The following is a 25,415-nucleotide window of genomic DNA, read 5'->3' on the forward strand; positions in this document are numbered from 1 at the left end:
CATATGTGAAAAATAAGATGGTGTAACATGTTTTAATATTTACAGACAATTATTTAATAAAAGTAAAACAGTTTGTGGATAAATATTTGAGGTTAATAATGTACGTTAACATCAAGACTGTCCCAAACAGCACTGTCCCCCCAAAAAAAAAAGTCCTGTACACACTGCAGGAACTGCTGCTTTTTCCTGCTCTGACATGTCACTTTTTCCTCAGTCTCTTCATGAATGTCACTTCATCTCTGTTCCTGATCCCGTAGCTGGAGAAATGAACAAATTCAAAAAGAGGCCCCAATGGTTGAACGTTGTAGATGATTGTTAAATTCAGTTGATTTCAACACTTACTCTTTAAGCCTCATTTTGTCATCTTCAAGCTTTTCCCCCTGAAATACTAATTGATAACTTCTCCAAACATATCTCCTGCAAAAGAAAGGAAAGAAAAACACTGGGAGTGTAGCAAATGATAAGTTTGGACACTTGAAATTTTAAAAAAATATCTGTGTGTGTGTGTGTGTGTGTGTGTGTGTGTGTGTGTGTGTGTATTTACTTACCAGCTGACATGTTTCACTCCGCCCTCACGCTGTTGTTTCAGCTCCATGAATCTGCGAATAGCCTTCTTCAGGTCAAGGACAGAAGCATTTTGCACCACCACTATGGCTTAAGAAGATTTTTTTTTTTTTTCAAATAACAGTTTATAAAACCTAAAATTAAATAATCACACAGCTAAAGGATGTGTAGTGAGGTCCTCACATTAAAAAGAATACATATAAACTTTATCAGAATCCAGTAAAATTGAAAACACAAGACAACTTACGCATTACTTCGCCGTCTGCTTTTAAAACTCTCACGGTCATCGCCTGGCCATATTCCAGAGCAATTTGAGAATTGACCTCCTCAAGAGTCACCTAACAATAAATATCAGGTTTCAATATTAATATTTTCTCCTTTTATATTATATCATTGTATATAATGTTAAATTTTGCTGTTGGCCAGACAAAACATGGAATGAAATTATTTCACCGTGAACTCTCTAAACTTCAGCATTTCTTTTATTTAAGTACCATATCCATTCTTGCTGTAATGTATTTTATAAATGAAAAAAATGTGTAGTGTCTACAGTGGCTACAGTTTTCTGGTCTTCTACCTAAAATAACAAGAGATACATCACTTCCTTGCAGGCATCTTCAGACTATACTGCTTTGATTTATCACAGACATCTCGAGAACGAATAGAGAAAACTGTCTGCACCTAAGACCAATGTGAAGTGTCGCAACCAGGAGTGAAAATGTATACTCCATGATATTATATTTACTAAACAGGCGTATAGATATAGATGTGTTTTATTGTTTTCCCTTCGCAGATCGCTTCTGCTGTGTGTGACAGGACACCTGGATTGGCAGATCACAGAGTAAAGGGTCCTGCACGAGTCGAGCGAGTCCCTCCTCGAAAATATCCAGGATCTCTGAGTGAGGAAGCGCATCCTCGTCTTCCTCCTGTGCATCTGGATCTGCCATCTCTGTCTGGTTCTCCTTGTCCACCTCTTCATCCTCCTGCCCCACTCCGGCAGCGACCAGACCATCCTCCTCCATCACCGGACACCAGCTGCACTCAGGTCAGGGAAAGGAGTAGAGAGTTTACTGCGAGACTTTTAAACTTTTAAAGGAAAACTATTTCTACAGAACAAGCGGTGTGTTCGGTACAAATTATATACCGGAGGGGGACAACATAGTTCAATATGTATCGTTCCACTTAATGGAAATTCAGACTCCACTTAATAATTCAAAGTATTAAATTTCAGAAAAATGTATTGACATGTGGTGGCTATATTATTTATGGATTTGGTCGCTGTTTCAAAGGGGAAAACACTCTCTCTGTCTTTCTCTCTTCTTATTTAGTTTCCCACCGGGCTGTAAAACATGAAACACCTGCTCTGAATTAGCTGTACTTCCGCCGAGCCGCCCGTTCCAAACTTTACAGCATGAAAACCTAAACAGCTGCTCATTTGTGTAAAATATCGTGACTACATCGCGTTTGTTGTTTGAATCTACTGCTGTGAGGACACACACGTCTCCGCTAATATGCTTCTTTTTTGTCCGACCTGTGGAAACGTGTTAATTGTCGAAGAAGGGCAGAGGTGCATGAGATTCGCGTGTAACACCTGTCCGTATGTTCACAACATCACCAGAAAGGTGAGTTACGTTAAGGACACCTCAAATCAATGAGCGGTATTCACGGCACTGCTCTGTCTGACACACTTTGTCTTCTGCAGGTGAATAACAGGAAGTATCCCAAGTTAAAAGAGGTGGACGATGTTCTTGGTGGAGCTGCTGCTTGGGAAAACGTGGACTCAACTCCTGGTAAGTGACATTAAAAGTCTGGGCCCCTTGTCTTAGTAAATTTGTCTTTTTGTGTCACACCTCTTTATCTTCAGACTTCACTGTACTGCTGCCTACTTACTACTCCGTTTGCTTTGAATTGTAATACATTAATATCGTCACCTTCTTAAAATAATGGCCTAAGTCATTTTTTGACAAAAATGAATGTTTTGGGGTTTGTTTTTTTTTTTGCCTGAGTGAGATCTTCATGATGCTGGCCACCTCTGGTAAAATCGCCTAAATCCTCAGTTGAACAGATCATGCAATTCTCACCCCATGATATAATTGTCTATGTCTAAAGTGTGACAATACAGAGTGACTTAGGCAACTTTATAAGCCTTTCAAGATGGCGGCCGCTTCAAAAAGAAAGAAATTCCTCCTAGCTAGAGAAGTTATTGCCATAATACAGGTCCCAGACTCCATTGGTAAGTGATAAGATTCAAAAACCCAGCAAAGATAAGGTGGAGGGAGAAGTAAGGAGATGCTCGTGTCCTTTTGTTTAATTGTTTAGTTGTGGTTTATTGTGCACAGAGTTGAACAGTCATTTCATATGATCACAGAGGAAAAGATTTACTAAAGATTTGTTTGGTTTATCTAAGAGCGATTACAGTTTTGCTGTTTGAGTTTGTGTTTAATGAATTAAAGGGCCACTCACTGCTGAGTTCCTGTGTGCTCCACTAGTGTTTTACAAATGTTTGTGGCTTATACTTCCCCATGGTCTGTCACAGTTGTGGGAAAAAAAGAAGTGCACTGTTTTACCGAAGTCATTTATTCCAGAAGTAATTTGGCCAAAGGCAGGTTCATAAATTGGCCTAAGTCATCTAATCCTCTTATGTTACATAACTGAATCACAGCATTATTTGCATGTCAATAGTCATAACCTATTTGTGTGAAATGATTAATAAATATAACATACTGTATATCTGAATTTTTTTTTTTTTTTAAAACTTGAAAATATGATTTAGGCCATTATTTTAAGAGGGTGACAATATATGAGGGTTTGGCCAGTAGAGGTGTGTGATACTGCAAACTGTGGCATCGATCCCATACCAAGTAAATACAGGACACATGGATTTTACTAATAAATCAAGTTTATGTACTTTGATGTAGGGGAGATCAGTGTTGAGTGTTTGGTCATCAATATCAATATCATCAATATCATTATCTGAGTAGGTTCTCATGACCACTAAATAATGAAACACATTATTTCATGATGAGCATGTTAAGCTCCAGGACAGATTTTAGTTAACACAAATAAGGTTTGTTTGTTTTTTTTTTAATTACTGTAATGAACTGAATATTCTTGTTAAAATGAGACAGGCAGGATTATTTTTCTTTTCTTTGTTTTCAGTAGGTTTTCTGAAGAACACCCCATATGACTAAAAATGTTATTTTCACTACTCTATGTAACCCACCTGGTTATTCTTCGTCGTGTTGCCGCACTAGTGAACACTGTTCTTATACACAGCGCAGTTCGTTTACTGAAGATGAGACGGGAGCAACGTATTGAATGTAAAACTGAAAGTAAAGTATCGATCCCATCACTCTAGTATACCAATGCTAATGTAGGTATCGATACTATTAATATTTGGATCGATCCGCCCACCCCTATTGGACACTCCTGGGTAAATTCCATAGCCTACTTTATTGGTTTTTGTAGTGAAAAGAAGTAAATACATCAGTTACAGCAAACACATTTAGAAATTAATTAGCATTTCTTTAAATGCTAATGCTCTGTTGCTCTTTTAGCTCGGTAAAGTTAGCCCGATATTACTGATTCAAACTTCCAGCTTGAATAAATCTTAAAAGAAATAATATTAAAACACAACAACCACTGTAACATGATTGCATGATTCCCCTCCCACAGACAACGTACGCATTTTTTTATTACAATTTTATGCAATGCGTTTGTAACGCATTGCATAAAATTGTAATAAAAAAATCATATGAAATATTGCAGAGTTTAAATGGCGAAAGTAAGAGTTATAGCCTGTAGAGAAGTTCACCCCTGATGTGTGACAGGAATTTAGTGTTGCTACAGGAAACAATATGGGAGATATGAAATAAAACATTGCATAATCCATAATAAAAACCTTTAAAAAATCATAAATGTTAGTCAAAGCCAAAATTGACAACAGTTACGGTTGTAGTGTGTTAAATAGCAGTCTCTTGATATGTGACATGAATTTGACGTCAGTACAGTGCACATTCCTAGAGTTATTGAATATTTTCCGCTGTGGTTTTGCCATTTATTGACGGTCCCTAAGCTCTCGCTTCTGCATCGGCAGTTCATTTAGAGCCACATTGTGTGTAGCCCCCAAGTTATCAGTGATTTTGCAAAAAATGCAGTTGTACATGGTCTGTGTGAGGGGAATCACGTTACAGAGGTTGTGTTTTAATATCGTTTCTTTTAAGACGTTTGGTGTATTCGTTTAAATCTTAGTCTGGTGAGCTTTTACAGCTGTACTGTTTCATACATAATCTGTAATATATGTTTTACATAAACAAAATGTGTTAAACCCAGCAGTCCTTTTGCCTCCCCTAATGGACACTTTCTGTTTGTGTCCGTTTATAGAAACCTGCCCCAAGTGTGAGCATCCTCGGGCATATTTCATGCAGATTCAGACCAGATCAGCAGATGAACCAATGACGACTTTCTACAAATGCTGCAACGCCCAATGTGGACATCGATGGAGAGACTGACACCATTACAATTGGAAAGTGTATGTACAATCATGTTCATGATTTTTATTGATAAAATAGTACCTGTATACAACAGTCAAACAAATTTTGACTTACATATACATATCACAGACAATTAGAGAGCAATGCAGACCAGCATTATGTACAACAGTGGCATACAGTACTTTTAACAGTTGCATTAACAGTTCAATGCAATCTTTCAACTCAAAATTTACCTTGTTGCACATCTAAGCTAGCCTCGAGGTGAAAAAACTCAAATACGCACAGAAGCAAGGAACTAGTAGGAACTAGTAAGAATCAGTGATTTCAGTTAGTGGCCCATGCAGACAAACTGCATTTGGTGAGTGAAGGTGAATGGCAGATTGGGCATGCTGTAGTGGACAAGTCGTTTCAGTAGTATTAATCTCAGTGGAATCACAATGTGATTTACTTAAAGCTTATTCCTAGCAGAGATATTACTATTTTTTTTGTAACTGCAATATTAGTCAAAAGACATCAGTATTTTTTTTTTAATCTAACATGCATCTGAGCAATGCAGCTAATCTTAAAAGGGTTGATGCCATATTAATAGATTTACAGGCTAAATATTATGAGATAATACTGCCACCACTTGTATATTTACCAACAAAAATTATTTTATACTAACTAATCATTTACTCTGGCACCAACTATGAGCCAATAGTGTCCCCGAGAACATAAAATTAGTCTGGAATGATAAATCAGACTGATGCACAGGGCTCTCACCCTCAGCATAAAGTCAGGCATTAAATTACTGAGATGTCATGCAGTAAGAGTAAAACCCTATGACAGCTCTACTTTAATTCTACTAGTCTGAAGTGCATGTGTCATGGGATTTACTTGAAACAAATTATACCCAGCTTGTACTAATGAGTTGACAGTGCACATCACATTTTTCTCCCCTCAGACAATGAGCCGAGGTTAACAGTTAGTATGAGAGGCAAATGTGAATTTCAACTTAAAGTGCAAACATTAGCTTTATTGTCAAAATTAAGTACAGTGTGAACAGAGGGCATAAGTGCCTAACAGTAAAACTCTAAATCACTCAACATTTTTGGATAGCTGACTAAAGTCCAGAGGATTAATAAATACAGTAAGTAACATCAATCTTGGGTATCCCAAAATAAGCAAATACAGTTTGAGGTGACTGGTTAGCAAATTTCCTCACTTTCAAAAACTGAAAATGGCAAAAGGAGAAGCTAGGTCTGTTACAAAAAAAAACATCACACATGGACAAATATGTTCACAGTTTTTTAACATCTTGTTAAAAGTGTAAATAAGAAAATTACTAACCCAGCATGTTTGACTTTAACAGTTGATTCTCAGCAGGATTCACAAGGTCAAAACAAGTGACTGTTTTCAGTTTTCTCTGAGTCTCTCTCTAGCCATAGACTTTCTTTTTTTTAATGTGTGACATTTCCACTCTTCTCAAAGGTTTCCATACAGGACCAGAAGGATCTACACCTGCCCACCATCAGCCCATCTCTGTGGATGTTTTAGTACCTACATCTTCTGTAGTTCAGTGTACATTTCAGATGGTTATTTATACATTAAAGATATATACAGTAAATTTTGTGTAAACTAATAAGAAACCTGCACTTAGAATTGAAAGGGGCTACACGAGACTTTACAGAAAGGGAATGAAAGCCTGTCACTATCAGCAGGAGGAGCTGCGAGCTGCATGAGTGCATTTACATGTCTCTGGCATATAGCTGTCGGTGGTTAGCATAAACGCTTGTATGTGTAAATGTAGCCCTTACAGTAGGGGCAGGTGTGTGTCACATCCTTCAGCTCATCAATCAGACAGGGAATCAAGCAGCAGCCCAGATCACATCTGAAAATAAGAGACAAAGACTAAAGATTAGGCTGCAAAGTCAAACCTCTGTATGTCAGTCTATGCATTTAGTGCTCAGCAAAACAGAAATGGGGGATCCAGGGGAGGAAATAGATGTCTGGATGTGCACCTATTTGGAGACAAGCATGTGTAGCATAAAGGGTACAGACAATTCCATATGCAAAATGTGTAAGTATAAAGGACAAGATAAATACACTAATTGCAACAAGAACCAAGGTTCATTTTGATTTGCATGTGTTTCACCATGAACAGGTGCACTTGTTTTGCATATAAACTAATTGCTGACAACAGGCTGTTAGTGTGAAAATACATATCCATGACTTTTAAGACACACAATTTGTGTTAAAGGCATTAAGTGCTTCAATTTATGATTCATTTAGATTTCAGTGATAAAACATGTATCAGCATTTCACCAAATTCCAATCCTGTTTTAAGTTTTATAAAAAATAATCTAGTGTCATTTCTAATCTAGACCAGATTTAAATACCAGACATTTTAAGTTGGAGCTCAGTGATGTTTTCATGTATCATTTAACAGTTTTACTTATCTTCAAAATCTACAGTAAGAAGTTCAGCCATGAAAAGCTCAATTCTTCCCTCCAGATAAAGGAGCCCTTATGTGTTACAGTCTTTAGTTTTATGGGTGTGACATATTCATATAAAGCAAAGGGCTTGAGGCCAACCAAAACTTTCCATGAAGTTACATCAACTACAAAGAAGTGTTAGGTGACCTCAGTGTGCTATCAGATCTCTTTTCTAGTCCACTTACCCAACAAAGAAGCAGAAGAGGCAGAAGAGTGTGTTCATGAGGCCGATGTCATGGGAGATGCGGGTGGTGATTGCCTGTTGACAATGCGGACACACAGTCTGCACCGGTGAGGTCTGAAACATTTCCCCCTGAAGTACAGTCACAGTGGTGGCGGCCCCTGGAGGAGTGAGGATGGTTGCTGTGTGACCACCCATGTGGACAAAATGACTGGGACCAGGGCCCATATGTCCTGGCATCTGGTACGGAAACTGACCAGGCGGTGGTGGATAGGGACCACCTGTCAGAAACAAAATTACAAAGTTAACGTACTGTGGTTTTATAGACATCTAAGCGCACACAGGACTGTACTGACTGGACTAACAATAAAACCATTTATGACCTTTACAGTTTCTTGCTGAATTTAATTTGTAGTGTTCAGGGGTTCACAGGGATGTGGTCAAGAACCAATATTGGAAAAAAAAAATATCTATTTTATATTGCTTTATTTTGCTCCTATCAACCAAAACAAGATGAGTCTAAATAATAAAGTTAATTAATTTTTCAAGGTTTTTGGGCTAAGGGGAAGTAAAAAGATGAGTAAATACTGAACATCGATTCATCAGGTGGCCAGACGCTATGTGCCAGTGCAACTGTCAACTTGTTTTAATGCATTATTTGTTTTCTTATAAACGCAGACCATCTGCAGTACCTTGTGGTGGTGGCATTGGCATGGGCATAGGTCCTTCTCCAGGGACATGTGGGGGAAGGAAGCCAGGCTGTGGGGCTTCATATGGTGGAGGGCCATAGTCTGGAGGCAAGGGCTGTCCCGGTGGAGGAGCAGTTCTTAAAGGAACAGTTTCTGCAAAAAAAAAAAAATATATATAACTAAAAAGCATTCAAGATCCTTTAGGATATCTCTATTAACGTCCATCCCTCATCTCTAACTGCTTATTCCCATTTAGGGTCACGGGGATCTGCTGGAGCCAATCCCAGCTTTCTGAGTGAAAGGCAATTCAGTCTCAATATGAGACCAAACTCAGTCAGTTTATCCTGCCAAAAGCTTAAACATCAGTTTGTGTTTAGTGAACCAGAATTGGACTTTAACACTGGGACTATTTCAAGCTCAAAAACAATTTGTTTTTGTAATCAAAACCTAAACCAAACTAAATGAATAAATAAAATAAATTGGTGATTTGTGTCATATAAGGTTAATATTATTATTTATTATTATCATTAGCTAGATACACAAATTGTGCACAAATGGTCATTTCTTTCTACTAAGTATGTTTTTAAACAAATTATTTAGAGAAATAAACATGTATTTTAGATGACTGATGTCTTTGGCAGTTGCCACTGCACAGAAACTGGCTGCAAAATGCGTCTCAAAAGCAAGATGGCAATCCCAAGTGTTCTCAATATTTTGGGCTCACTTTTGCAAAGTGACATATCCATCTTTATATAAAGTCTGTAGCTTAAAGAAAACAGCACACACTACTTTCTGATAAACTTATTAAAAGTAGGACTCATGTCAATAAAAACACTGTATCTGTGCAAGCTTATTAAGATGCACCACAGCACTGCATGTTTAGCTTTGTTACCAGGTTGACTGTGTTTTTCCTCAAGGAGCGGAGCACTGGGACCTCCGGGGTACGGAGGAGGAGGATCGCTGGACATACTGGCCAGATGGAAGAGCAGTTGGATAAGGAGCTCCTCTCACAACTCTTATGGACGACCACTATGTTAACAAAAAAAAAAAAAAAAAACTCCCATGATTCATTACTCTGACACAGTCACAGAATGTCCACAGCAACAGAGACAGTGAAGAACTTGGTGTAGCATTTGATGTGAATCCGCAGATGTAGAGTTTGAAGTATAGCCTGATGGTCTTAACTCTGATCACTGCAGTAAAGGAGTGATTTACAAAAAAATTTTACAGATCACGCTGCATCTATTTTGCAGGCCAGAGTGAAACAAAAACAGAACTAAAACAGCACCACTACAAGTGAGAGCTCCTCTGTCCTGTCTCAGGGCTAAAGTTTCAGCTGGACACCCGATTTTCTCACCAGCTAAATAATTGATGCTGTGGCTGAATGTGATCAACAAATGTTTCCAAAAAATAAATAAAAAAAACAAGGAGGAACTTATGATTTTTTTCTCCTAGTACTGTACAATCAGCTCAGCACTAAACAGACATGAAAACAGAGCACTGCAGAACTATATAGTTATGAGAGCCAGACTGACACTTCACACAAGGAACAGACTGAGTGAGGCTCTCAGTTTCTGTCAGACGCACCATAAATAAGCATTAAGGTTTGGGTGTCACATTTACATACAAACCTACATCAACTGAGCATGTGTGTCTACTCCATACAAAGGTTAAATACCACACAACACTTGACCCCAAACTAGAACAGCCCTGGAATAGATACAACAACCAAAAACATAAATGGCTTCAGGCGTGAAATTGTCAGCATATCCACAAAACCAGTTTAACAAGGGAACAAATGTTTCCCTGATCAACAAATAAAGTCTGACACAACCTGTAATAGAAGTAATACCAAGATAAAAATGGCTATGGATGAGTTTGATACAATAAATAAAAGTTTCTGCCCTTCAGTGATTTTTATATTAGCTAATTAACAAGGGCAGTAACAACAACGACTGGCGGTGTTTGGTAGAAAACAACACAGTTTGCTGGGAGGCATCGTTGAGGCAGTTAAACCAAATCAACTGGCTGTTGTTTTTAATCTTTTCCCAGCTAATCCAGCTCAAACCGACTCGCAGAACTAACCACCAATAAACCACCGGGTTGTGTAATTGAGGCTAAAGAAAGCCGGCACTGATGTTAGCCTGAACACAAATATCCAGCTAACACTATTAGTTAGTCTTTTATTAGTCACGTTGATGTTACGGTAACGTTAGCCAAAGCACGTTAGTACAGCTAGCTGACCTAGCTTTTAAAACGAGAGACGAGTGTTTTTACTCAGCTGGCTCCATAACTCAAAGACAGGGATGTGTTTGTTCAGACACACTAAGTAACACAATAACTAACTAACTAAACTAAACTAAACTAAACTAAAACATGTTTGCTATGTTTGCTAGCTAGCTGCCGTTAGCCCGCTGGCAAAGCGTCGCCATTCTCGGCACAGAAACAACAGATTAACGCTAAAACTGCTAAGTACTGCTGCATTCACGGGTTAAACATCTACAACACGGTGAAACCTTGTTTGGGTTTTGGTCCTGGGCTGTAATGAAGCACCTGTCAATGCGGTGAAAGCCACATTACCTGGTTTGTGGGAAAGACGCAGCCTGCCCGCGGTGTCAAGTTGGACGTTATCAACCGCGACCAGAGTCAACATCCGGTAACACGGATTTAACTACACCTCCCTCACTAATCCGCATTTACCCAGGCTCGAAAAACAAAAAAAAACAAATCAATGTCAGATGTGACAAATGTGAATCATTACATGCTCTTAAGATAGATGCTGGTATTAAAACATAAGGTAAATAACGTTTAAAAAAAAAACACACAAACAAGGTAAGCATCTTTGATAGCTTGGTTTGTTGAAACGATACGTCACGTTGTTTAATTGAAATCAAAACACGCAGTTTTTGAGATTTGGCTTGCATTTACATTGTTATTTTACAATATTTAAAAGACAATAAAAATGCCAAATGAAATCATATAACGCTATATATAGTTATATTCTGAAAGCATGTATCGGAAGTGGTACCGTGTTGCCATTGTAAGTACTATAAAATATGTAAAATATGTCACCTAGGATCCACGGAGACACAAAACCATAATACTTCTGGTAATGGGTACACACTTGTAACAGATTCTACACATCGATAAATGAATTTTATTATTAACAGCTTGTGGTGCAGAGACTTCAGCCCTTTACCAGAAAAATCTAGAGATAGCAGAGGATTTTCATACTAAAAATCACGTGTTCACTGCCCTCTGGTGGTCACAAATAGGAATTGCATTACGTTAGATTTGTAAATTTACAGCAATGCAGGCATGTTAGCATCCTAACCCTTCCTGTTACCACCTTCAAGATAAAGTTTGCATACTATAACGTTAACATTCCCGAAGCACAGCATTAAAGTCTTCTAGTGATTGTTAGATTTGGTGGCTAGTAAAGTGTAAAAAAAAAAGTAAACATAACCGATATCGGATTGAAAGGCAATAGGAGGGATCTCCTAATAATGCTTAAATCAGATTTATGTTTATAGCTGTAAGCATTAAGCAATCACACTAAATAAGCTTACGGCGCTGCACATTCTTGGCTGCTAGAAATTAATTATACATGGAGAAGTCTTCTGTACCTTTCTTATTGTAGTATCGATGACTGTAGAAGGGATTATTATCATGATGGATCGATGGGTGGGTGTATGTGGGCACAGCAATTCATAAGGTGTTATAACTACTGTACATTTACAGCGTGTTAACATAAATTACCGGTAGAAGATTAGCAGTGACTTAGACAGGTATGTTGAAAGCCCTTAGGTTATAAAGCCCTTCTAAAAATGTGCACTCCCATATAGCATCAGTAAAGAACCTTCTAACATTTCATGAAATGTCACCACTTGGTGATAGTACATCACCTTTAGCTTTATAATTTTATTCCACTTAGTTTTTAAAAAAAATATTTTTAATTCCTTATTTATCTTACATCTTCGCTACTTTTGGCACTCTGCTGTGTACTTTTACTTTGCTGTTGCAACAATGTAATTTCCCCATTGTGGGTGGGACAAATAAAGGTTTTCTTATCTTATCTTACATGAAGTACAAGTGTTTTTCATTTGCTGTATTTCTATTAACATTACAGACTTGCTGGTCAGGGTAAAGGTGACTGAACAAAACAAGCAAAATCCCATAATTTCAACGGTGACAAACATTTTATGAGCGTATTTATACTATTTTGCATCAGGAAATATTTCAGCTTTAACCATTAGGGGTAAAAAGTCAATGGACCAACAACAACAGCGGCAGTGCTTCATGTTGTTACTCATAACTATACGAGGGAATTAAGGAAGAATTTGAGCTTCTGTTTTTTATTTAGTTCTATTTTTAACTGTTGCGGTTAGTGTGAAAAACCATCTACCTTGTTCCTCAAAATGCATTAGGCAAACTTACTTCCTGACGCTGAGCCCTGACCCTCCAGACCGGCCTAAATCACTCCCACTCCCCGCCCCGCCGGGCGGACCCCGCACACTAGGGGAACGCCCTGACTTTCTGGAATGCTAGGCGACAGCCAATCAGGTTGACCGCCCGTTACGTTAGCATAGCATTGGCACAACAACAGCTCGCAGCTATTTATTTCCTGTTAGCATTAGCATTGACAGCAAAGACACGGATCAACAGAACATATAATAATAATAATGCTAAACTAGCGAAAGCGTGTATTCGTCGTTAATGCTATCTTCGTTTTGGCAACACGCTGAAGGCAAAGCTAAGTCGCTGCTGTCGAGCTGCTAGCAAACTGTAGCTAACATCGGCTAACCATCCAGCAGGGAAAGATGGGGTCCATCCTGAGTCGCAGGATCGCTGGTGTTGAGGATATAGATATCCAGGCTAACTCGGCCTATCGATTTCCACCGAAATCTGGTGAGTGATCGGCACTGTCAACATGACCCTTTAAAGCATAAGCAAACATTTAGCTAGACACCGAGCACCCCCAACCAGTCTGCCTTTAATCATGTTATTCCAATGGTCACTATTATTCAGGTAATGACTGTAAACATCTATATACGTTTGTTTGTCACATGTTGACAGACATTTGTTTTAAAATCTTGAGATGTTCACGGTAGTCTTATTGTATGTGCTGCTGCGGAGGATCGTTGAACAAAGCACGGTGGCTTAATATTATTTAGTAATTACAGTGTTATGGTCCTAATGCACAACATCAACACTTTTATTCCCACAGATCCTTTAAGTGTAATGTCTCAAAAGTATTTAAATTATGCACATTTACACGTTTGTTGTGAATTATAACTAAGAACTATGAGTTTAAAATCACACTGATTTCTTCTTCAGCTGAATTATAGACCATTTTTAAATTAGGCATATTACGGTAGAGTTTTTCTTTCAGTTTTATTTTTACAGACAAAATAATTGAAGCAGTTGCACATAAATGCAGTTTACTGCTGCATACAGAGAGATCCTTCTTTAAGAATATGTTGAAAATTATTATTCATCTCTCATCCTCAGGGAATTATTTTGCAAGCCACTTCTTCATGGGAGGAGAAAAATTTGATACACCACACCCAGAAGGATACCTTTTTGGGGAAAATATGGACCTGAACTTTCTTGGAAATAGACCAGTGCAGGTGAAAACTGATGATTCAGCACTGTATATTTACCAGAACTTTCAAAGTGCTATGATTACTGTGATCAAATTATGCTAATTTCAAATCAAATATCATCATTCACACTGCTGTCATTATTTTTCTAGTTTCCGTATGTGACACCTGCACCCCACGAACCTGTGAAAACCCTGAGGAGTCTGGTGAACATTAGAAAGGACTCTCTGCGTTTGGTCAGGTAAAGATAGTGAGGCGATATTGAAATACAGATCACAGGTAAGAGTTTCACGTGTAATGAAATAATGCTTGATAAATCTTGTGGTTCGAGGTATAAAGACGACTCTGACATGCCCGTGGAGGAAGGTGGAAAACCAAAGGTTCAATATGGTGTGGAGTTCACGTTTGATGCTGACGCACGGGTGGCCATCACCCTCTACTGTCAAGCATTTGAGGAGTTCTCCAATGGGATGGCAGTGTAAGGGTTTAATCTTAAAATTCCTTCTCGATGTGAATCTGATCAGTATATTTCATTCACTAAATACAAAGGTCACATCTAAATTTTGGAATCTAAGAGTCACATATCAACTACACATAGGGCACATCTATTTGTCTGTATAAACACTCAAGTTGTTCAGATGTAAACAGATCAATTTAACTGATGGTGCAGCTTCCTTGTAGTGTAAAACTATGTGCCAGAAACATTTAAACTCAGTTTTATGGATAGTGAGATTCAAGCCTTAAAGCACAAAGACTAGAATAGATACAACGGGTCCTTAGCAACCACCAGTCTCCATGGATACTACAGATGACACTTAGAAGACGATGAAAGTAATGGTTCATGCTAAAGTTATTGTGTTACGCTGAGACTGAACAATGATTTATTTTTCTGGAATAAAGAAGGTCAGGTATTGCTATTGTTGTACTATCCTGCTCAGTTTTTGTTCTTTTATTTTCATTTTCTCTAGAGACACTAGTGAAATTGATAATATAAGGATGATAATACTGTAAGACGGTGAAGTGCTGATAAGTATCTGTCAGATTTTTTCTGTTGTCCTGTCAGAAAAAACAATTTTTCTCTGCAACAAACTCTGCAGGTACAGCCCAAAGGATCCATCAATGGTCTCTGAAACTGTGCACTACAAACGGGGTGTGAGCCAACAGTTCTCTATGCCAGCTTTTAAAATTGATTTCAGTGAGTGGAAAGAGGAAGATGTAAGTATCCACAGTGATTAGTTTGTAACTGGATCACACATCACAAATACAAATTGTCTCCACTAGTGTTGGTAAATATCACTGCTTACTCTGAGCACACTAACTGCCTGAAATCTAGATCAGTTCATCAACACAGCTGTTGCCTTATTAGACATAAATACTTCTGCTTTTTTTACACATATCTGATTAAAAACTTAAATACATGTATGTTTTCCCTCAAAGCTGAACTTTGACCTTGACCGAGGAGTGTTTCCCATGGTTATCCAAGCTGTGGTTGATGAAGGGGATGGTAAGTAAAAAAATCATGGCAACATATATCACCCCCCCTCCAGTCAGTTGTCAGATTGGTTTTTGCAATCACCAGAATAATTTGTGTTCTTTTTTTTTTCCCAGATTGCCTTGGACATGCTCATGTACTTTTGGCAGCTTTTGAACGAGTATGTAGACACCTAAATAAAATAAGCCTAAATCATCTTCATCTTAGTTAGAAAAGCCCTGAAACATTATTGTTTTCTTTGTGTTTTTTTTGTTTTTGTTTTTTTTGTTTTTTTTACCTCCAGCACGTTGATGGCAGTTTTTCCGTCAAGCCACTGAAGCAGAAGCAAATTGTAAGTTCATAAGTGTTTTTATGTCCATATGACATTTTTGTTTATTTGGCAAAGTCTTTGTTGTTCATCTTATTAAGCATAGACATTGATTAGTTATTTTGAAACACCTAAATCAAGCATGCTGTTAATGGAGTGCAAGATGTTTTATGCCATACATCAGTGACCTTCACAAAACTATCCGCCACAAAAATCTGTGCTGAGGCCCTTGGGAGTAATGTACGGCAGTATTGTAGACCTTCAAAGTAGATGCTGAGAGACGGTTTTAATTTTAAGAGTTAATACATCCAACAGTGAAATACAGTTCCATGTAAAAGACCTACTATGTTTTGCACGGTCTGACTCCTCCCCTGATCCCTTTTGAATATATTTTTTTATCAGATTAAAAAAAAAAAAAAAAGTGTTTTGAGCCCAAAATGCCTTTTCTTCTGGCATCCTGATGCCTCAATACCTGAAAATGAGCCACCTAAGCCAAACTGAAATTATTAGACATCATTTAGAAAGAATTCCAAGGAACCTGCTTCATTTGTGGCACTGACCCTCATTGTGTACTCTAACATGGGTTTCTGAAAAATAAATGTTACATTTCCGTATCTTTATAGGTGGACCGTGTGAGCTACCTTTTGCAGGAGATCTATGGCATTGAGAACAAAAATAACCAAGAAACCAAGGTTTCAGTGGATATATTACCTTATACATGAATAAGAATACTGTAAATGTTATACTACACTTTACTTGGGCAGCTTATGAATTCATGTTTTCTTTTTCCAGCCATCTGATGATGAGAATAGTGACAACAGCAACGAATGTGTTGTCTGTCTTTCTGACCTGCGAGACACACTCATCCTGCCCTGCAGACACCTGTGTCTCTGCAACTCCTGCGCAGACACTCTGCGTTACCAGGCCAACAACTGTCCCATATGCAGACTGCGTAAGAAGCATTATGTTATTTTGATAAAGTATAGCTCTGTAAGGGACTGTAGCAGTGCTGTTTGTAAAACACCATCAATGCGCAACATAAATTCCATTACTGTTGTTTCTCTACCCAGCGTTTAGAGCCCTGCTGCAGATCAGAGCAGTGAGAAAAAAACCTGGAGCACTTTCTCCCGTGTCCTTCAGCCCTGTTCTGGCTCAGACTATGGACCATGACGAGCACTCAGTAAGTCTCAGACATACTTCTGTGTTTGTAATCAGACAAATTTGGCTGAGATATACAGAAACACAAAGAGGAAAATTAATGTGAATTTGAGCTGTATTACATTTATCTTGAGATTTGTTTTTTGCAATTAAGACATTCCTGAGATTAAGGAGTGGTAAATTAAGTTTGTTTAAGCTTATAACCTTGAGGCTTCCTGATAAACAGTCAGGTCATAGCTGCAAGGCTTTGTGAAGCAGTTGCTTTAGCTGCTGTCCAGCAGCCCTGCCCCAGCAGAGCTAATTTGTAGTTTCATTTAAAAATGGTTGAAATATCTAGAGATGAGATGTACAGTCAGTACAAACACTGGGGAAGTCAGTATTCTGACACCCTATCCAGCAGTAAGCAGGCAGAGCTTAAGGATGTATTCTCACCTTTATTCCAGAGCACAGACTCTGTTCCTCCTGGCTTTGAACCCATTTCACTGCTGGAGGCGCTGAATGGTCTCCGGTCGGTGTCTCCTGCTATCCCATCTGCCCCTCTGTATGATGAAATCAACTTCTCAGGGGGTCTGGGAGGTGACAGTAGACAGCTGAGCTCACCAGAGCATTTAAGTGATGGGAGTCTGCAGAAAGGCAAAGTCAGCAAGTCACCTGACAGGTAATGTTACAGTGTGAATGTTTTCAGATACACAAAATATTACTGCAAGTACTGAAGTTGGGACAAGAAATTTTCAATATTAGTTGAAAGTTCAGTTTTAGTTCTTCCTTGTTCAGTAATCAGTTTTATGCTATAACCTCTTCAGTTTTTCTTAATGTTTTATCTTGTTTTATCCCCCCCCCCCAGTACCCTTAGGTCTCCATCCTCTCCCATCCAGGAGGAAGATGAGGAGAAGCTGTCTGAAATGTCTGACGCTCAGCCACATACTCTTCTGTCCAGCAGCCCTGCCCCAACAGATGTGAGCCACCAGTTCACTACCTGGTATGAAAACTCTGCCTCAGCTGCAGACGAAAACTTTAACAAGAGCTTTTCCTTTCTTCTTCCAGGCCACGGCAACCGAGGACGTGGCAGAGTCCCTGTCTCCAGATGATGGTAAGTTTTCTCATTTAGGACTAAGTAGTCAATTATGTGTCTTGAGTGGCACTGACACTGTTGCTCTCTTGGGTCATCCAGAGGACAGGATGCATTCTGGAGGAGACATGCTGCAGGACTGCAGCAGTGAACACAGCAGCTTGACCAAAACAGAGAGTGACCCACCTGGTGATCTATCTCTGCCAGGTGAGAAATCTGGAATAAGTAGGAATAAAAAAAAAAAAACTGCCCCTGTGAACAGAAGAGAAATGACTGACAAGGAAAGAAGTGCTATATGTATTGTACATGTAATCTCTTTATGTACTCATCTATTTATAGTACAGGCCTGTACTTTCTCCTATCAGATTACATTAAATCAGTCAGTCAAGTGCGAGCTTCATCTCCTAAATTTATCTGGTTCTTGCTTATTTTTGACTCTCCTTTCTGGTCTCTAGTCTAATGTCTTTCTCTGTATTTCCTTGTGCCTTGCATCTAACCTATGTCCACTTGTGCTTCTCTCTGTCTCTTAACACTCCTCTTCTGTTCCCTGTCATCTTGCCCCTCCATACCATTTCACCTGATTCCCAGCTCTAGGTCCTGATTCCTGCTCTATTGGTATGGAGGAATAACTGGTATGTAGGCTTTCCTGTCAGCTCTGCCTCTGTGTGTATGAGCTCTACTGCTCCAACTGCATCCTGTTCTCCATAAATACTTTCATTGTTGTCGATTGCAGCGAGGAAAAAAAAGCCAAGTGGGCATTATTCAGTGAATTTGTTGAGACAACCTAGTTTTTAATGCAGATAAGGAGGGATCTTATCAAAGAGTCATTTGTGTTTCTGTTCTCATGTAAAGTCTGACTAAAATCTTCACCTCCTTAGGGTCATCAGAAAGCCTGAAAAGTCAGAGCACAAACTGCTCTAGCCAGCCTCTCCTGTGTCCCACGAGCAGCCTTCACCTGGAAGATGAGCACCTCAACCCCTGACTCTGATCCAGTCCCCCTCCACCCATCCATCAGAACCATTATATGCTTTACAAATATCATCCAGTCCCTCTATTCCCTTCTTACACCCTCCAGCTCACTCTTCTGCTTCTCTGATGGCCCTGAAATGAAGTTCACCAGGACGAGGGAGGACTCTATTTCATCAGTCTCTTTATGTAAGAAAAAAATTGACTCAAGCAAAGATGCTCTTGCAATCTGTGACTGATATTTAAAAAAAAAAAAGATATTGGTTTGGAAACATTTCATTAACTGTCAGAAGATTTTCATTTGTGTGTTTTGATCTAGTAATGTGAATTCCAGAGATATTTCACTACCTGTCATGGTGGTGCTTTTAAGCACACTCACTTTAAATTAACTATCGATTTGCTTGACACTAAATTCAGAAGAGTTTATAAATGTTTGTGTTTACACATTGTATTCATTGGTGAATACATTAATGACGAGATAACTTGATTTTCCAGGCATGTTGGTTTTGGATTATGAGCGAAAGTCTGAAAGCATATTACTTATTACAATGTGTATCCATGTGTTTGTTTGAAGTGATTTTGCACTCTGACAAAACCATTTATAATCCATTCCTTATAATAAGAGTATGAGATTAGCTGTCTACCATCTTCATGTCATTTTTTTGTATTATTTTAAATGATATATCTATGTATCATAATTGTATTGGAATCCTGTGTAGTTACTTCCAGATTGTATACTTGCATATTATATAAAAAAAAAAAAAATCCTGATATTGACATAATGATCTACATTCAGTTAATGCACATTATTTAAGAGTTTAATTACCAGTAAGAGCTGCAGATTCGCACCCTAACAGCTGAACTCAAAGATAACTAAAGCCTGCAACAAGCATAGATGCTCCAGCTACATATGTACTGACTCAGTATGGCACATGGTATGTGTGCTTGTCATAGATGTGGTGGATCTCTGTACAGTCTTTTTGTGGCAATGCCAATGTTTGCTTATGTGTAGTAGCTGCAATAAGGAGTCAGGTGTTTGTGTGGCTGCAACGCCTTTATTCACCTTGGTCCTGTCTGTGTAGCACCATGCATACAGTATAGATCTATGTGCCTTGAATCGATATGGCTGCCCGCTTGTTGCATTGGACATTAGTGTTCTACCTGCTACACTACAGCAGTTTTTATCCTGTAGACAGGATTTTTGATGCTGATGTACAAAGCCTTTTTTTTTTTCTATTGCAAACACCCTGCTATTGGAAAAATGTAACTTGTTATTGAGCAATATTAAATTGAACTATTCATTTACTATGTTTGAGCCATCAATTATGCATTTAGTCTTAGCATTTAGATTCAAGTGGAGTCTGGAGATGAAAACAGATTAAGTGTACATTTAATTGGGAGGAGCACATCTAATGCAATAGAAGGAAACATTATATTTTGCTTGTGAATTTGTAGAAGCTTTCGAGTTAATGTGGTTATTTTGTCTTTCCCCTCCTCTTCTGTGCCATTTCAACTTGACACTGTGCCTTCCTGTTTCTGTTCTGACCACTATTGACCTGGTATCCAGGATAACTCCACAGTAGTTTGCGGTTCTCTGTAAATTAATAGCTGTCTTTCCTGGCGTGTGTATAGCAGCATGTGTATAACAATAAAGTACGAAGATTCAGTACTTCAACTACCACTTGTTTACTGATTCATCACAACACTTCTAGTTCATTACTTGGATCAGGTGTTTTCAGTCAATCAGAAGTTGGAAGATACCAATTCACATTGCCTTCCTCCACTCTACCCTCACCTGAGATGGTATATTCCAGCTTTTGATTGGCTGAACACACCTGATCCAGATAATCAGCAGTGAGTGGGAGACAGTGGCCTTCAAGGATCCAAATTGTCCACCTCTGACATAGTTCATTATGTTCCAATGCCAGCATGGTATTTGGTAAAACAACAACAACAAAAGAATTGCTATCGAAATACACAGATGAGCCACAACTAGTCAAATATTGTAAATATCCCTCCTGTCCCCTCATGGTGCTAAAATACATCTTACCCTCCACAAGACCTTGAGGGTGTCCCCTGGTACCTGACAACAACATGCTGGCAGCAGATCAGGCAGGGGGCATCCAAGGATCAGACTTGTTTTTCCAGCACATCTCATCTCTTCCCTTAATCAACACAGAGGCACATGTGCTCACCTGGCTGTCCATGTGACCACTTTCCTTCAGTACTGCATGGTCCAGATTTGACGCTGACGTGCCCATCAGACCAGCTGATTTGGAGATGCTCTGACCCAGTCATCCATAGCCATCACAGTTTGGCCGTTGTTAACATTGCTCAGATTCTTACACATTCCTATTTTTTTGCCTCTAACATGTCAGAGTCAAGACCTGACTGTTGTGACTGTTCACTTGATCCCACCCCTTAACAGGTGTTATTCTAACGAGAGCAATTCATGTGCCAGTGGTTTTAATGCTGTGGCTGCACTGTGTATGTTTCATCCCACTATGAGCCATAGCCAGAGTAATTCTCTGGATGACTTTATGGAGAAAGACAAGTGTAATGTGTTTTAAATGTATGCCATCGACAAACATTACAACTACACAGGTTCATTGTTTCAAAAGGAACTTTGAACTTTTGTTTAATAGTGAATTCCCTATCAGAGTAAATACCCCCTGTTGGTCAGGTAAGCAGCACAACTGTCCTGTAAAGTCTGATTTAACTGTGCTTTTAAGTGCATACAATGGACCACAGTCGGCCATAAAACCATGGAGTCAGACTCTTGGCTAATATTCTACTTGAGAGGCCTTGTTTACCTGTAAGTTTCTGATTAATATTTATGTTTAGCTCAATCTGTCTACAAACATGCTTTTTGTTAAGGTACAATCATCTGCTTTGGATAAATTGTACTCAACACATAATGGCCCCTCAGTGCCCCAAAAGAAATCACCTGAGCCTTTCTGCTGTTTAATTTGGGAGCAGCTGGTAAATAAGCCACCACTGGTACCAGACGGCTGGAGGATAATACAGAACAACCTGCACTGTCAACAAGGAGAGCTGACTCAAAGCCAAGCAGACGAATACTCAACACATGTACACTAATCCAGCTGCACAGCTTTTGTTTTCACCTGTTTTCACAACAGTTTAAAAAATAATAATAAAAAAAAATTATTGTTTATTATTGGAACTGATTAACAGCACAATGTATGAATTTATCTGACACAGCCTACACACCATTTTGGCAAAGCTAATTAGCAGTATTTGTAGCAGTAATTGGAATTCCTATTAAATCCTAATAAAAATTTAATACAGCTACTATAATGCCATTCTTAAAGGCACAATATTTGATCCAAATTCAAACAGGTCGATCCCTGTTATAATTAGGCAGCAAACCCTACTAAAACAAAGTGTTTTATACTTTAAGCATAATGATATTCCGCTGCAGCAATGGTTAACTGTTTCTCTGCGCTGATCTGGACCAACAGGTGTACACCAGTTTAAAGTTTAATGAGGATTCGGTTACACTGTGTCCTCAAGCCTGCCTCTATGAACATAATACACCATACACACACACATGCTGTAAATGAAATTAGGGTCTATGGCACTTTCAGGTGGAGAAGGTCAGTGCGTGAGGCCTTTAATCTTCTGCCATCATATGTTTTATTCTCAGTCTCAAGTGCTAAGGTCCTGTTTCATGTTTGAAACTTTAAATAATTTCACTTGTCTGAAACATGTTTGTCATTCAGTTGATTATAACAAAAATTAAAATAAAAAAATAAATAAATATTTCAAAGACCACCCCTCCCCAACACAGACTGACAGCCCCGCAGGTCAGAGCAGGCCATTTAACGTCTGGACAGCTGTGTATGTCCTCACTTCTAATTTGATCTCCCGAGCAGAGATGTCCTCTAATTTGTCATTGTCCTGCTGTCCAGGTGACACAGCTGAAATAAAAGCTCAAAATAAAAGAGATTTCTCATTGATCTCATTCATCAAAAGAAAACAGTGGGACACAACAATAATCCACCAGTTCTATTTTGATCTGTTGAGGATACATTAATATTAGTGCTAAGCCTTATAGAGGCTCTGGCTGCAGAGCAATAAATAAGCTAAGACCACTTCAAAAACAGATCATTCTTGGTTTGAGTAATCACAAGAAAAAGCTGCTGGAAAAGCTCAATACACTTCAAACACTCTTTAATGTTGAAATATTTGGAATTTTCTAAATATTTACACTCTTGTAAACATAACTATGAATTAGAAAAAGGACATTGCTTTCCTTTAGACGTAGACAACTGAGATTATCTTTCAGTAAATATGTACATATAGTAAATTCAAATCACCCTTTGAAACTTTATGTCTCGATAGTCTGTGTAAATAGGTTTACCTCTCCGGCCCTCTCTCGTTTAATTAGTCTGTGATAAACCTCTTTGAGGCACGAAATCATCCCAACAGACATCTACACAAATCTCCCCCTCCCTTGGTACAAGCTCTTGTTCTTTTAAAACGTACATCCAGCCACATCATGTCTTGCTCATCCCTACCCTGAAAAACACATACCTGAAAATCCAGTACGTGTGTTAACGTACTGCAACATAAAAACAAATTCTGATCCAGCTACAACACCTTTATCGCTGATGAAACTGTACGTGGACTTAATTAGTCTCCCTGATTATTCTCACCTGAGCTGGCATTAAAATATCAGAATCACATAAGTGAATGAAAACACCAAGGATTTGCTTAGTTAAGGTACAGGGGATTGTCTGTCCTTCAATTTGAATAAATAAATAAATAAATAAAATGTAATTCACACAGGAATTACCCCAAGAACAACATCTGTCATTTAAGAGCGGGGGATTTAGAGACTTTGGAGACACGTGCACAGACATCTATCCTGCAAACACTTTACAATAGAGATCAGAGAGAAAGAAGAGGAAGGGGAGGAGAAAGCAGAAGACAGAAGAAGGTCAGGATCCTGCCTGATGAAGTTAGTTACAGTACAGTCAGAGTTGTGGGACTAAAAGAGAACAGGGAAAGTTTTCTTGCCAGGCTTTAACTTCAATGGGCTGCATCATTTAAATCATCACCTTAACAAGTATATTATACAAAGAAACACTCAGAACACACTATATTACAGTATTGAGGCATCATGACACAGCAGGTCAGTGGCTCACCGTTCCTCAAGCCGTTCTTTCTGAAGACGTCCATCAGGGTGATCAGCCCTCTGCAACAGAGACGACACACACTCCCTGCCAGTGAGTTCAGGAACCTGACACCACAGGACGCCATCAGTGTGTTTGAGATTGAGAGAGAAGGTAGGTTTAAGTTCATACAACAAACCCTATATCTGTTCACAGCTTGTATTGTTAGATTTATGTATAAGAACTTGACTGAATCTAATTTCATTTATTAACTGTAATAATTTACTTCATTTTCTATTCTGTTAATGGGAAACTATAAATGTATCAAATCTCAAATCTCCTTGGCGCCAGAGGATGGATTTCTTTCAACCATCATGCTTAGTGCCCAAACATGATCCACTGTATGAACTGGTTGTTTTCCCATCCCTCAGCATTTGTCTCTGTCTCTGGAGAGTGTCCACTTACCCTGGACAAGGTGCTTAACTTTCTCGGTCAGTGCCCTGAGCTGTCGCTGGGTTGGTTTGAGGAAGGACAGTTGGTAGCTTTTATCATCGGCTCTGGCTGGGACAAGGAGAGGCTCTCACAGGTATGCAAATGTCTTGACAAGCTGTAAAGAACACAATATGCCTGACTGACTCAGATTTCTGTGGATCATTGTGTTTTGATCCTTCTATTTAATCTCACTACTCTAGGAGGCCATGTCTCAGCATGTTCCAGACACTGCCACTGTGCACATCCATGTGCTGTCAGTGCACCGTCACTGTCGCCAGCAAGGCAAGGGCTCCATCCTCTTGTGGCGCTATTTGCAGTACCTGCGTTGTATGCCGGGCCTCCGCCGAGCTCTGCTGATTTGTGAAGACTTCCTGGTGCCCTTCTACCTTAAAGCTGGCTTCAAGGAGTTAGGGCCATCAGCCATCTCTGTGTCCAACATGCACTTCCAAGAGATGGAGTACATGCTCTGTGGGCAGGCATATGCAAGGCGGAACAGTGGCTGCTAGTCAGTCCGACCCCAACTCCACCCTTCTTCTTCTTACATGCCTTTAACCTGGTCGCAGGACTGAGAGGATTAAAATAACACAGCAGAAAGGACATACATGTGCAGGGCCAGTGTCCACCTGTGGTTTGGGTTGAGTATCAGTAACTAAGTCTTCCTGGATCGCTCAATGTCAGTCCAGAATCTGCCTAAATAAGCAGTGAGGGCTGTTTGAGAACAGAGGGGACCAGAAGTGGACACAAAAAGATAAAGATAAAGACAAGGGGGTTTGCAGATGATGCTTGTTC

At 39.1% G+C, this 25,415-nt stretch overlaps 5 protein-coding genes across 7 annotated transcripts; 3 read left to right on the plus strand and 2 right to left on the minus strand.

Annotated features, from left to right (window-relative positions):
* Positions 1–13: 13 nt before the first annotated feature.
* snrnp25 (small nuclear ribonucleoprotein 25) lies at positions 14–1,687 on the minus strand. The gene is made up of 5 exons (XM_026325049.1): positions 1,386–1,687; positions 812–902; positions 549–654; positions 343–417; positions 14–257 (listed from the first exon to the last, which is right to left on the minus strand). Exons 1-5 carry the CDS (start codon positions 1,584–1,586, stop codon positions 200–202), a joined length of 531 nt encoding a protein of 176 aa, XP_026180834.1. The 5' UTR covers positions 1,587–1,687; the 3' UTR covers positions 14–199.
* Positions 1,688–1,930: 243 nt separating this feature from the next.
* On the plus strand, positions 1,931–8,100 carry polr3k (polymerase (RNA) III (DNA directed) polypeptide K). Its single transcript, XM_026325717.2, has 4 exons — positions 1,931–2,186; positions 2,267–2,354; positions 4,948–5,095; positions 6,528–8,100. Exons 1-3 carry the CDS (start codon positions 2,076–2,078, stop codon positions 5,073–5,075), a joined length of 327 nt encoding a protein of 108 aa, XP_026181502.1. The 5' UTR covers positions 1,931–2,075; the 3' UTR covers positions 5,076–5,095; positions 6,528–8,100.
* On the minus strand, positions 5,095–11,052 carry cdip1 (cell death-inducing p53 target 1). Of its 2 annotated transcripts, none has more exons than XM_026325715.1 (5): positions 10,982–11,052; positions 9,294–9,430; positions 8,405–8,554; positions 7,717–7,993; positions 5,095–6,927 (listed from the first exon to the last, which is right to left on the minus strand). In XM_026325715.1, exons 2-5 carry the CDS (start codon positions 9,367–9,369, stop codon positions 6,816–6,818), a joined length of 615 nt encoding a protein of 204 aa, XP_026181500.1. In that variant the 5' UTR covers positions 9,370–9,430; positions 10,982–11,052; the 3' UTR covers positions 5,095–6,815. The 2 variants fall into 2 exon arrangements, with proteins under 2 accessions (XP_026181500.1, XP_026181501.1); XM_026325716.1 differs by lacking the exon at positions 10,982–11,052 and adding an exon at positions 10,918–10,967.
* A 1,906-nt stretch (positions 11,053–12,958) lies between these two features.
* Positions 12,959–19,773, plus strand: mgrn1b (mahogunin, ring finger 1b). 2 transcript variants are annotated; one of them, XM_026325688.2, is made up of 17 exons: positions 12,959–13,309; positions 13,913–14,031; positions 14,157–14,245; positions 14,336–14,482; positions 15,102–15,219; positions 15,442–15,508; positions 15,613–15,656; positions 15,780–15,827; positions 16,427–16,495; positions 16,596–16,755; positions 16,874–16,983; positions 17,405–17,619; positions 17,806–17,917; positions 18,006–18,051; positions 18,133–18,237; positions 18,619–18,662; positions 18,909–19,773. In XM_026325688.2, exons 1-16 carry the CDS (start codon positions 13,222–13,224, stop codon positions 18,657–18,659), a joined length of 1,578 nt encoding a protein of 525 aa, XP_026181473.1. In that variant the 5' UTR covers positions 12,959–13,221; the 3' UTR covers positions 18,660–18,662; positions 18,909–19,773. The 2 variants fall into 2 exon arrangements, with proteins under 2 accessions (XP_026181473.1, XP_026181472.1); XM_026325687.2 differs by lacking the exon at positions 18,619–18,662 and having other exon boundaries at positions 12,960–13,309.
* A 4,369-nt stretch (positions 19,774–24,142) lies between these two features.
* Positions 24,143–25,132, plus strand: aanat2 (arylalkylamine N-acetyltransferase 2). Its single transcript, XM_026325374.1, has 3 exons — positions 24,143–24,308; positions 24,566–24,720; positions 24,827–25,132. Exons 1-3 carry the CDS (start codon positions 24,143–24,145, stop codon positions 25,130–25,132), a joined length of 627 nt encoding a protein of 208 aa, XP_026181159.1.
* Positions 25,133–25,415: the final 283 nt, after the last annotated feature.

The sequence above is a fragment of the Mastacembelus armatus genome, chromosome 8 (genome assembly GCF_900324485.2).
Source record: "Mastacembelus armatus chromosome 8, fMasArm1.2, whole genome shotgun sequence".
Lineage (NCBI taxonomy): Eukaryota > Metazoa > Chordata > Actinopteri > Synbranchiformes > Mastacembelidae > Mastacembelus > Mastacembelus armatus.